At 40.6% G+C, this 12,246-nt stretch overlaps 1 protein-coding gene across 1 annotated transcript in view; it reads right to left on the bottom strand.

Moving 5' to 3' along the window:
- Positions 1 to 1,800: 1,800 nt before the first annotated feature.
- CENPE (centromere protein E) overlaps positions 1,801 to 12,246 on the bottom strand; it is a 74,402-nt gene continuing 63,956 nt past the window's right edge. Inside the window, 7 exon segments of the mRNA XM_025215669.1 lie at positions 1,801 to 2,810; positions 3,958 to 4,217; positions 4,636 to 4,798; positions 6,330 to 6,427; positions 7,845 to 7,957; positions 9,208 to 9,411; positions 11,057 to 11,278. Of these exon segments, the coding sequence (XP_025071454.1) occupies positions 2,713 to 2,810; positions 3,958 to 4,217; positions 4,636 to 4,798; positions 6,330 to 6,427; positions 7,845 to 7,957; positions 9,208 to 9,411; positions 11,057 to 11,278 (1,158 nt within the window). The 3' untranslated portion in view covers positions 1,801 to 2,712.

Here is a 12,246-nt window from a genome sequence, read left to right as displayed (position 1 = left end):
AATAGGCTGGAGGGGGGTGGCACATGGAAAAAGGTGACCCATGAGAGATGGGGGCAGGTGCAACCCACAGATGGGGTGTGGTCCCCTCCCCACAATGAACCTACACCCCCATCCCTCCCCACACCAGGGACTTACTTGCTCAGCTCTGGCAGCAGCAAATGCTGATAGAAGTGGCTGCACCTGGAGCAGCTTGTGGGATCAGGGTGAGAGGCTTGACTGGTCAAGGGGAGAGAGGGGGGAGCAAGGGAAGAAAAAAAAAAGCCTATTGTGGTGGAGGAGGGGGGTGAAAAGAGCAGCCCTGGGCTGGGACCAGTGGTTGGGTTTTCCTAGCCCTAAGTCTGCGCAGGGAAAGGACCAGTTTGACCTAAAAATGGAATACATTTGATACTACATAGATCCAGGTTTATCTTAAACTGGGTTCTGCAATTTTTAGACCAGTTTGCATGTGGAACTTCTGCACAGGTACAAGTTTACACCGATTGCTGGTCACCGAGACCAGGTCTGTCAGTGTAAGGTCAGCATCAGGGCAAGCCAAATTTAAATTGGGCAGCCATTTTTAATCCGACAACCTCCCCCCAGATGTCTGTACTTAACCCAAGGCAACATTTTGAAGTGACACTGACCAGCATTAAAAGCTATTATGTTTTGGTCTCCCTTGGGGGAAAAAAAAATTCCAGTATGAATTTTGGTATTCATTAAAATCAGACCATGGGTTGGAGAGAAGCAAAAGCTTTTTGTAAAAAGACAAATCAAAATAGGTTTCTCATTATGCTGCACAGCTTCTCTCATACAGTCACCAAGAATCAGCAAAGAGTGAATCAAAGTGAAGTGAAGGCAGAAGAACAAGCAGAATTGTAGTAATTACTAAACAGTATAACAGGACAAAGAGCAACAGAAACTCTACCAACAAAAAACAAAGCTTTCTAATTCAAGGTATTGTGGGAATCAACCCAATAGCACCTTCCGAACAGTGGATTCCTCTGCAGAGAAAAGGGATACTATAAAAACTTCAACTAGACTCCTTTTGGCAGAAGGGGAAGGTTAGTTTTGGGAGTGATGTGATTGCAGGCACTTTAGGTTGGTAAGAAAAACAAAATTAAGCAGTTTCTGTTAAGTGATCAGCAGTAAAAGTGTCTTAATTTAAATTATCCTTTGATAAAAAAAGCAAGATCTTATGAAGGTTTAATTCGGATCTCACATATATGTTCCAGATTGCCTAGTGGTTCAAAAGATAGCGTTAAAACTGTGGACATAATTTTAATGGTTCTCTTGCAACCATAAGTAGAATTTTCTCTGCCTCCCCCATGAAAGTTTAGATTATAGAGCACATTTGAGAAAATGGGTACTGCAGCCCATTGCATAGTTGAGGGCAGGCTGAGAAGTTTTAAATTTAATGACATGGCTATAAAGCTGACAAGCATCTTGACTACTATCAGCAAGGCTACACAGTACACGGGGTTTATGTTAATCAAAGCTCCAGTGCTAAAGCATCAGTTGTTGGACATGTAAGGCTGTACTAAAACTGCCAAAATAACTTTGCATATTCTTTCCCCCCCACCTTTTTTTAAAATAAGAGCTGTATGCAATTTTGTTGGTCTTGATTCATGCACAGAATCAACTTTTTAAAATGGTAACAGAACAGCCTATATGATTACTTTATAAATAATGGGAATATTATTGTGGATTTTTTCCCCACAAGAACATCAACTAAGCAACCACTACCACTGAGACCTACCCTCTGTACCATCTCCACCTCACTAAGATTACATAAAATTATTGCCTGACAAATAAAATCGTTTAAACATTTAACACTTTATTAAATCAAGAACATTCTTAAATACCTGAGATACAAAGAGACAGACCCCCACAGATAATCACAATGGTGAGATATAGGTCAGTCTTGCAGTTTAGATATGTAAACAAGCAGCATAAGCATTCCACTTCCTATTTCTATCTGTAGTAGATGGAAGCAGTTAGAAACTGATGATTAGCATTAAAGCAGCCAGTTTTCCCCCACTCTGTACTCACTATAGCTATGTTCAGGGGGGAAAAAAAAAGTTCACAAAATTATTTTTGGAACCACAGTAGCCTCTACTCTTCATTTAAAAAAAAATCTCATATCTGCACTTTGATTGCATGCTCCTGTAAATGAAATGCTAGCAGTTTATTCATTATTTTTTCCAGACAGTGGTTAAAAGAAGTTGAGAATACAATTCCCCAGTCTTACAAAGTGATATAAAAACCAGAAAAACGTCTTCCACAAAGGTAGAAAAAAGAAGCAGAAAAGTAGAGCTCTTTCTATTATAACAGACTGAGAAAGACTGGTTTATGTTGGGAGGGTTGTTGTAGGAGTGGCAGCATTAGTCTCCAAGACTGATAAGTTTCACAGTGAAAATGCAGTTTGGTTTGCGATCCATTCTATATTCCTCTTTAGCTTGCAGGCTTCATCTTTGCCATCACAAGGTAAGTAATGAAGAACAGCTGAAGAGACAGCATTAGCTGGAAGTAGGCAACACCAGCTCTTGGTTAAGAATTGTTAAATCCCAAATACAAAAGAAGTGACAGCAAAGTTACTCCTAAGAAGTGAGATAATAATGTCAGAAGCCTGTTCCCACAGTTTGAGGTTAAAATCCAGTTGCTAATTCTGCAGCAAGTATATTCTACATATGCAGTGTCTGGCTTTATTCACTGGCAAGAACAAGGAACAGGGCTTTATTGGGTTGTACAGTCAGGTGCTTCATCCTTTTCTGAAACTCCTAACCAGTGCTTATATTGTTCCTCTGTAGGCTCTATTCCTCCAGGTCGTGCATCTATACAAGAGGAAAAAGAAAAAAATAATTACAGTAAGTTAAACTTAAATTTACCCAGTTTAACAGACCCATAAAGAACAATTGCTGTCCCCCAACTAGAGGTTTAGAAGGCAAAGTGACTGATTTTGACAGCATGACTGGTCATAACCTCTAAATTCTAGCTTTGGCAAAGCCCAACTCTGATCTTGGCATATAGGCTGGAACCTGAAATTCAGCAGTGGGTTGAGGTGGAAGTGAGAAAAAGCCTGTATAGATACTATCCTGGAGTGCGTACACACACATTAACTTTCTGACAGTTAGAGTCGACTCAACTTTAAGAGTACATGGGTACATGAAGCAGAGTTGACAAATACAGCACAAGATGATAATACAATTCCAAGGTGTATTATCATGAGTTGCATTAGTTAAGTTGACTTAGCTCACAAGGTGGCTGCCACCCTGTCAAGGAACTGTATGCACATACATTCCAATGTGACCTAACTTAGCAAACTTAACTAAGTCTGCTTTAAGTTGACTTAGTACGTGTGTACGCACTCCAGGCTACCATCACTGTAGCCAAAAGCAGACTGACAGTGTGGATACCAGACTAATCTTAAAAAGATAAGGGGCTGGTGCCTGTAGAGAGAGAAGTTCACTTAAAATCTTTTCACTTAAAAGTCATATGGCTGGAACTAGCCAGTAGCCTTCTCTGAATATTATTTTCTAGAATAAGGGAAATTAAGTTATATAAAAGTTTAGTAATAATAATAAAATTAAAAACAGAAGCCAAATATTTTGTCTGTCCATAATTTTTACTAGCCAGTCATTGACACTTATGTTGCAAGGAAAAGCTAACCCAACTTCCAGAATAAAAATACTAAAATTGTGCATCCTAGTCCCTTGGTGCACAGTTAGTAGGCACTTAACTATGGAGTCTTTGTGGCTCTCGCTAGCCAATCCTTTAACATCCCACTGAATAGCTGTTTAAGAAAAACAATTAAAAAAATTTAAAAGCTTTTTCTAGATATCACATTTACCCAAAGAACCTTGCCTGCCCAAACCTTTTTTCTATAAAGGGAGACAAATTTGTTACTGAAATCATTTTATGTGAAGTACACTATTTGCATGGCAATTCCTTTAACCAGCAGTGCAGTATTGCATTACATACCTATAAGCGTGCCTAAGCTGGAGTTATCGAAGAAATTTGTGGGGCAAATCGGTGGCAAAGGTTTTGGTGTATCCAAGGGCAGAATTGCTTGTGAACTGTGTTCCTTGGGAGAAAGTATTTGCTCTTTACAAGGAAGAGATGCTGTCTTCTTTGGAGACCTTGGAATCATCTCCTGAGAAACACCTCTAGAAGACACTTCTCTCAGTTTTAGTGCTCTTTCTTTCCACTTTGTAAGCTCCTTTTTCAGCTGATGCTCATTGCTTAAAAAGGAGAAAGATGAACAGTGAAAAACTCTGGAAACTTACAAGCTTTTTTTAAATGAAGGTTATATACTTTGGCAGCACTGGTGGGAAGCTCCTGTAACCAAAGATATGATCACAAGCATGACAACACAAGCTTCTTTACAGTGCCAAATGATTTCCTCAGTCTTAACTTGGAGGGATAAAGTCAGAATAACTGAAATCTCCATGCCAGATGTCCTGTCAAAAAAATCAGTAAACTAGACATACGATTTGTCAACTGAGGGAAGCACTTAAGAAGGAAAAAGTTGAGAAAAAGCTAGCTTCAAGTCACAGCAACAGTCATTATTGCTGGCTGGATTCACACAACGTCAGAGCCAGTGGACCCTCTCTCACTTAAATTTGATAAATGAATATAGTTAAAATATAAAAAGCCTACCTTAGAAGAAGATCATTTTGCTTCTTCAAATGAAGATTTTCTTTTTGTAATTTAACCTGTTCAGATTTTAAAACCAGCATTTGTGTGCTCTGTACAATTCCACTGCCACCACCACAAGTAAGGGGTATTTGGGATGCCTGAGGAAGTTCTTTTTCTGATATGACTAGAAAATATGTATAATATTGATTTAAACACTCATTTATGGACAGAATTAAGCAAAACAAGTAAACAATCTTTTCTAGTTTCTATAAAACTAGGAAATTATATTTAAGTATTCCCTCTTGTAGATCAAGGCTGCATACACATGTTAAAGTGATCTGGGAGAATTCTCCCAGGTTTGTTTCCCCGGTAGAAAAACTTAATACAAAATGCCCAAACAGATTTGAATGCTGAGCCCCTGAAGAACAGAGCTTGCAGTGCTGCCACTGAGCAGCTAGGAGCAGCAGCAACCCAAACAGGGTGCAGGGCCCTGGGCAAATCAGCCATGTGGAGCCCCCCGCTGCTCTGATCCCAGGGGCCCTGGACCTGAAGGGTGGGGTGGAGGTGGGGAGGGGTAGCGAGCAGCTGGACACAGAGCCACTGCTTTGCCCAGCTCTGCAGGGTCCCCCAAAGCATGGGGCCTGGGGCAGTCGCCCTGATTCACTCCCCTATCCCGAGACAGCCCTGGCCAGGAGGCCCCTATGCATACATCTCAGCATATTCTGCAGTCTCCCTCAGTATGCCCAGAGACAGTTGGCAGCAGTGCACAGGGCACCCCTGATTGGCTAACCCAGGCAGCTCAGAGTCAACCTGTCTCCCTGTAGCTGGAGCAGTTGAGTTCAGCAAGCAATACAATATCTCCTGTGGGGACAGGGGAGGGGGTGAGGGGCAAGCAGAAGCAAAACATCCTGGAAAGACTATGATGTAGCTTCTCTCAGAAGCAAGTGTGTACAGACATATGCTCTCTCAGGAGAAACTCATGGGAATGATTTAACCTTCCTTGTTCTTAGGTTATTTTTCTTCTGGAATAACTATTTTTGTTCTGGAAGAAAAAAAATCTGAAATCTGTATATTCACTGTTTCACTGCAAGAGTGGCAACTCTCCCAGGAGAAACTGAATGTCTGTGCATGGCCAAAGTGTAAACAGCAGAGGCGAAGCTTTAATTTATCTACATTGGGATTTAAACTGTCAGTCACCAAATACAAAGCTGACATTTGGGTTTGTCAGTTTAATGTTTTTAACTGACAAACCCAAAGTATGTAGCCATGTTCTATCATAGCAGTGGTTAGAATCAGATGTTCATGTAGGACAGATTCCCACTTGCCTTTGACTTCACTAAAGCTACATGCAAACCATTTTATGCAAGTTGATTTTCTCAATATTCCACTGAGAAAGCATGAGGCCAATAGCAGAAACTAGGGCACAGGAAGTGGAAAGCAAGGCCTGCATCATTTCACCACTGCTGCCGACGCACTTAGCTTACAAGTTCTAAGGTACTATGATGTCAAGAATTAGAGTGGTGGGTACAAAGCATTTAACCTGTCAGCTATATTTCTTCTCTCTCCCAGAGTCCTGGATCCTCTTCCTTAAACCAACTATAGGCAAGACATACTATAGTATTTTATGATCTTTATTCCCACATATGATATTTTATACCTTAACTTTAATATATTTTTATATGAAAAAAAAATCTGTTGAATATATTTTTATTTACCAGAAACATTTTGCTCTTGCTGTGCTCTTCTAAGCTCTTCTTTTAGTTTTCTTAACTGTTCCTCTTTGTGTTTTGCCAGAGCTTTTGCATTAGCAGTTCTGCATAAAGAATAAAGAGGAATCTATTATTTGTGTGATGTCTGTTATTAGCTCTCATTCTGCAGCTTTAGTTAGTCTGTTTTGTTCCAAGAAAGATGTCAAACAACAGGATGCAAATATAGAAGGAACATGCCCCCCACAACCATATTTCTTCCTGAGAGTCAAATTCTCAGGTGAACTGCAGGTATTTAAGAGCTAAGAATTCATAATTCTAACCAAAGTAATCTATTTTTCCTTTTTCCTTTACTGTGCTTGAAAATAGCTCAATTTTCTGGTTGTATCAAATACTCAACAGGTCTTAAAAAACCCTATTATTGAACACTCAGAGTCCAAGAGTCTTTACAATCAATTCAGTTTTCATATATTCCTGAGCAAAGTCAGAACCTGAGAGGGGGCAGAGGGTGTGTTGGCATAGGCAAAGCCATTGGCAATGTGTTGGGGAGGCATGGGGAGGCACATGCCCCCCATATTTGTGTGTTAAATGGGGCAGAGGGCTGCAGCCTGGCCAGACAAGCACCAGGTAGATGCTACCTTCACAGCCCAGCTGGCAAGACCTGACATGGGAAAGTGCAGCAGGGCAGGGAGAGACTGTGCTGCTACCGGGAGCCATGCACCAGCTGCACTGCCATGGCTGCCAAAGTGAGGTGCCCTCTGCCTTCCCGGCAGCAGCCAGGTGGTGGCGGTATGAAGTTGTTCCCCCACTGCTCTCACTGTGGTGGTGGGCAGGGGGCGCCTCATCTTGGTAACCATGGCAGTCTGGCTAGCTCAGGACTCCTGGTGGCAGCAGCATTACCACCAGGTCTCCCTGCTGCACCGTGCCCTCCTGTGCCAGATCCTGCCCACTGGGTCAAGAGGCAGCTCCTGCCCAGTGCTGATTCAGCCAGGCTGCAGCACTGTGCCTCACTATCAGTGCAGAAGTCTGGGGAGGGTGGGAGTATGTGTCCCCCCCCAATCCCTCCCAGTGTTGCCAATGGGCCTGTGTGGACAGTCCCCAAGCCCTGGCCTCCCAACCCCATTGCATGTATCCAGCTGCCAGGGTGGTTCCCACCACCTTGCCTGGCTATTCACGTGTGCATCCAGATGTAGATGCACATGGCACCTCCTGCTTCTGATCACCCTCCCCCTGCTCTACCCTCCAGCAGCCTGCTGCAGCCTGGGAAACTGCCAGTCTGCAAGGGGAAAAATCTGCATTTTTCTTCTTTAAAGGGAAAATTTCCCTAAATTTTTCCATGGTAAACCTGGATCCCTGGTGATAGTGTACCACACCACCTGCACCCTCGTTTGCAAAATCCCAGATCTGCCCATGTTCCTGAGGTATTTGAAACTGCACATGTACTCCTAAACTTCAGACCTGTAGCTTCTGTATACAGCATATAAGAAGTTAAGCATGTATACCAATGGTAATGATTCCACTTACTCCCGTTCAAAGAACTTGGATTGCTTCATTCGTTCCATGTCAGATTTCACCAACTGAGTTTTGAGATTATCGATTTCTTCTTTGTACAACTCAGCCCCTTTATTTAATTTAACCTAACACATTGGGTGGGAGGAAAAAAGTCCAGAGAGAGAAAAATCAGAGCTGTTATTGGTTAAAACAAATCTCATAAGTATGCTGCACCCATCTGTTTCCTAGCCATTCAAATCTTGCTGAATAAGATTCTGTATCAGAAGAGTTAAACTCTCTACATTACTAAGCAGCAACTGGTCTGAATGGCAACAGAATTAGAGTATTGACTCATGCATCATGTTTGTAATGGAGTTTAAAATGTAAATAGAAATGTTTTTTTGCATAGAGAAAAATGTTGGCATGCAGCAGCAACAGTGCCCCACCACTTAAAGTCCGCAGCTCATGCACACAATCATTTTAATAGGGCAACAACACCAATCGTGTTATTCTTGTAGATATCAGGGACAAATATCACTGCTTATACCCTGTAAAGTGCTCTGGATATTTCAGGCAGACAGCTTTCTGCACCTTACTAGAGAACAATTAGCTTGCCTTTATCACTGAAATCTATACAGAAAAGGCAAATATTGTATCAAGATAACCCTATGGCAGATTTACACACTGCTGTTTGTGTATAATTTAGATTTTTAGAACAAAAAAAATTGCTTAGCTAAAGGTTGATGAAGCTACGTGTATGCTGGCCTACTTTGCTTATTGGCAGTTTGAGAACTTTCTGAATATCTGTTTAACGTTCATGATATTTTTAACAATCTACTTCATATACAGGGCATGCAGTAGTACTTGAATATTCTCAATGCAAGCATTAGGCAGAAGGCAGGGCAGTGTGGTGCCTCACAGACTACCCAAGTCAGAGAAGCTTAAACTTTCATAGGTGACAACCTACTTCAGCAGATGTATCTATCTGACCAATGAGGCTTTAAACATGTGCCTTCTGCCCAACTTAACACTAGCAGAGCTAAGTACCTATCTCTATTATACGCATTAGGAAATGTACTGGTATTGAAGAATAAAAAAAGAATACAAGATTTAACTTAAAGTTCAAAATAATTCCCCTTGGGAATATTTCAGTGTACTCCTGCAAAGGCTATACTGCTAACTTCTAATTAGAAGACTTGGGGTAAAGCTCAATTCCTTATTGCTGGAGCTGAATCTTACACCATGGTGGTGCATCCTTTCCCCTTGTTCCATATCATATGGATCATACTAGTTTTCAAGTATTGCCTTGTCTTCACACTAACTCACAAACTAAACAAAAACATTTAAATATTTTGCTTTGAGTGCTACCGTAATTTTACAGTAAATATAAACATACCTCAAGAGTCTCTTTTTCTGTTAATGTACTTCTAAGATACTTCTCAGTCTCATTTAATTTAGCATGAAGTTGGGTAAGCTCACTTGCAGCACTTCTCCTTTTAAGCTCTGATAACAAGACTGCTATTCTCTCTTCTTTCTCCTTGACATTTTTTTCCATTTCAATTAATGTATTTTCAAGCTTTTTGACTTCTGCTTTCATTATCTTTCAAAAGAAAGTCAATCAGTTATTAAAAGTTACTAGAACCCCAGTAGTTACACCGCAGTAGTGTTGTGCACTCTTGATGGTAGCTGCTGGGGACAAGGCCTCACTGCATACGGAAACTACCTCAGATCTTCAGAGTTGTCTGCATAAAATCTTTTACTGATCTCATATCTTTAGGCAATAAAACAGGCTTAAAACCTCCAAAAAACAGCAGAAAGATGACTGTATGCAAGTAACAGCTACCCACCCTGCACTACAAATGGGAAAGCATCCTACCAGATATATGTTTTCATTTTTGCCCTGTAGGTCAAGTACAACTGACAGAACAAGGAGCAACCATCTCAAGTTGCAGCAAGGGAAGCTTAGGATAGATATTAGGAAGAACTCCCTCACTAGGACGGTAGTAAAACACTGGAACCAGTTACCCAGGGAGATTGTGGACTCTCCATTCTTGGAGGTTTTTAAGACCTGGCTAGATAAAGCCTTGGCTGGAATGATCTAGTTGAGGACAGTCCTGCTTTGAGCAGGGGGTTGGACTAGATGACCTCCCGAGGTCCCTTCTAACCCTAATTTTCTATGAGTTTATGGGCATTTATATACATACCTTTGTCTGCTCTGATGCGCTGGATTTCCAGCGCACTGAAGCAGGCTCAATCAATTGAGTCTGTGATGCACAAGAGCTGATGCGCCCCACTGTTGCATGCATTCGTATAAATGGCAAAATGTGCATCAGTGCACAGAAAATGGAGGCAGTGCACTTTTGAACTACAATACATTGAAGGTGTTTTTAATTTATTTGCCATTTATACAAATACATGCAACGCAGTGCTCTGTGTGCACGTGTACAAATGCCCTATGAGTCTAAGTATTTGCTCATTTCTACAGACACTTATGGTCTGATGCATCACCTACATTGCATCATACACAACCTCAGGGCTAAAACAGTATATTTTCTGAAGTTCCTCTTCAAAATAAAGATGACCAGAGGTGTTTTGACCTTATGCCAAAGTCTTAACAACCTTTAGATAATTATATAACTATGTAGCCTAGTAGCTATCATACCATTAGAAAGCACGCCGAGTTTATTCCAAACCTTTAAATGTTAGTATACTGTGTACTACTGAAAAAAAAGTCTAAAGCTTCAGCCAAAATTTATTTTTTTACATTCTAAAGCAGAGGCATGAGCCTCTCTCCCCCTGCAGGTCAGGTGAGGGGCATGGGGTTGGTTAGTCTGTGGGCCAGACTGGACCCAAAAAACTAGTCCCACACACTGAAGCCAGTGCACAGGTCTGGTCAGTCCAGCGTGAGCACTTCATGCAGCAAATGCCCTGGACCAGCTTTGTGGGTAGCATGCAACAGCACTGGTTCAAGTATTGTGCTGCATGAGGTGCACAGGACTGGCACAGGACATGTACTGCATGTGGCTCCTACACCAGACTAGCCTTGTGCACTGGCTCTGGGGATGGTCTGGGTCAGACAGCTACAAAAGTTGAGTTGAGTGCAGTCTGTGGCTTGTATGGCAGATTTATATTCACTGCTAGCTTAGTTTATTCTTAGAGACTTTCCTTTAGTTTAAAAAAATATGTTCAGCTGATACACAAAATAGAAAAAAATGTCTCTGATGTCCTTATTTCAGATTATCTACCTTTACATCTTGTTCGGTGGTTTTTAATTTATTGCAAAGTCTATAGTTTTCTTCTTCTAGTGCATGATTAGCAGTGCTACAAGGTGTGAGCTGTTCCTTAGTAGTCTTCAATTCCTGAAGCATGTCTTCAGTCTTTTCTTTTCTTTGTTTCAGTTCTGTTTCAAAGTTTTGGCAATAATTGGCAGTTTCTCTGTCTATGTCCAGTAGAGCTTGAAAGTGTGGCTAAAATAAATTAAAATAGTGCAATGGATGTAATTATATGAAACTGACATTTTAGAAATAAGATGCTGTAAAGAAAAGAACAGATTCTAAGCAAAGATTAATTTGTGGATCTTGAGGATCTGGAGTTCATAATGTATAAACATGGCAAAGGCCTCTTCATCCCTCAAGGATTCTTACAGCATACAAGTTATGATGAAATCAAGGAAAAAAAAAAAAAGATTTCTTGCTCAATAATACTGAAACAGCACAATTAGTTCATAGTGAGAGGTATACAAAATACATTCTAGTAAGTTTCAGTTACAAGTTAACAGTTCCAGTTAACATTTATCTTACTTTTTCCACAACCCAAATAATTTAGATGACAGATGCTCACCGATTTAAAGGAATGGCAGGGATTATTTCCTTTAAAAGGAAAGAGAAGACTCTAGGTTTAGAATATATTAATTCTCCCTAGATGCAAGTCTGATCTTCCAGAGATAAAAAGGACTAACAAAAGCATTCCACAAAAAAACCTCAGCTCTCTTCCTATTCTCAAAGTGAGGCAGAATTAAAATGTGACTTGTTTAGTTTAGCAAAGCTATTTAAACTTGTTTAAATGTAGATAGAATTTGTCTGCAAATATCAGGAATAGAAGAAAAAAGTGCTATTCAAACTGAAGAACAAGGCTCTGGAATACCTTTCAACCAGAGAGGAGGGCAGAATACCTAACTGCTTTGAAGACAGAGTTTAAGAAAATTTGAAATGAGGTTAATCTTGCATATATTTTTTTTAAAATAAACATAGAACCAGGCTTTAATCAAACAAGATCTTTAGAAGTAGGATTCAAGAGACTAAAAAAACCCTTCTTTACCTGCAAGACTAGCAAGATGGAGAGAAGTGCCTGGATCAGGCCCTGGAGTTATGAACACATGTACTCCTAAACATGCTGAAGTTAGAGGGATATTGCCCACTATATTTTTTTTTTTGGG

The sequence above is a fragment of the Alligator sinensis genome, unplaced genomic scaffold (assembly GCF_000455745.1).
Source record: "Alligator sinensis unplaced genomic scaffold, ASM45574v1 scaffold1520_1, whole genome shotgun sequence".
NCBI lineage: Eukaryota > Metazoa > Chordata > Crocodylia > Alligatoridae > Alligator > Alligator sinensis.
Note: the sequence above shows the minus strand (reverse complement) of the source record. Positions and strands in the feature narration are given on the sequence as shown.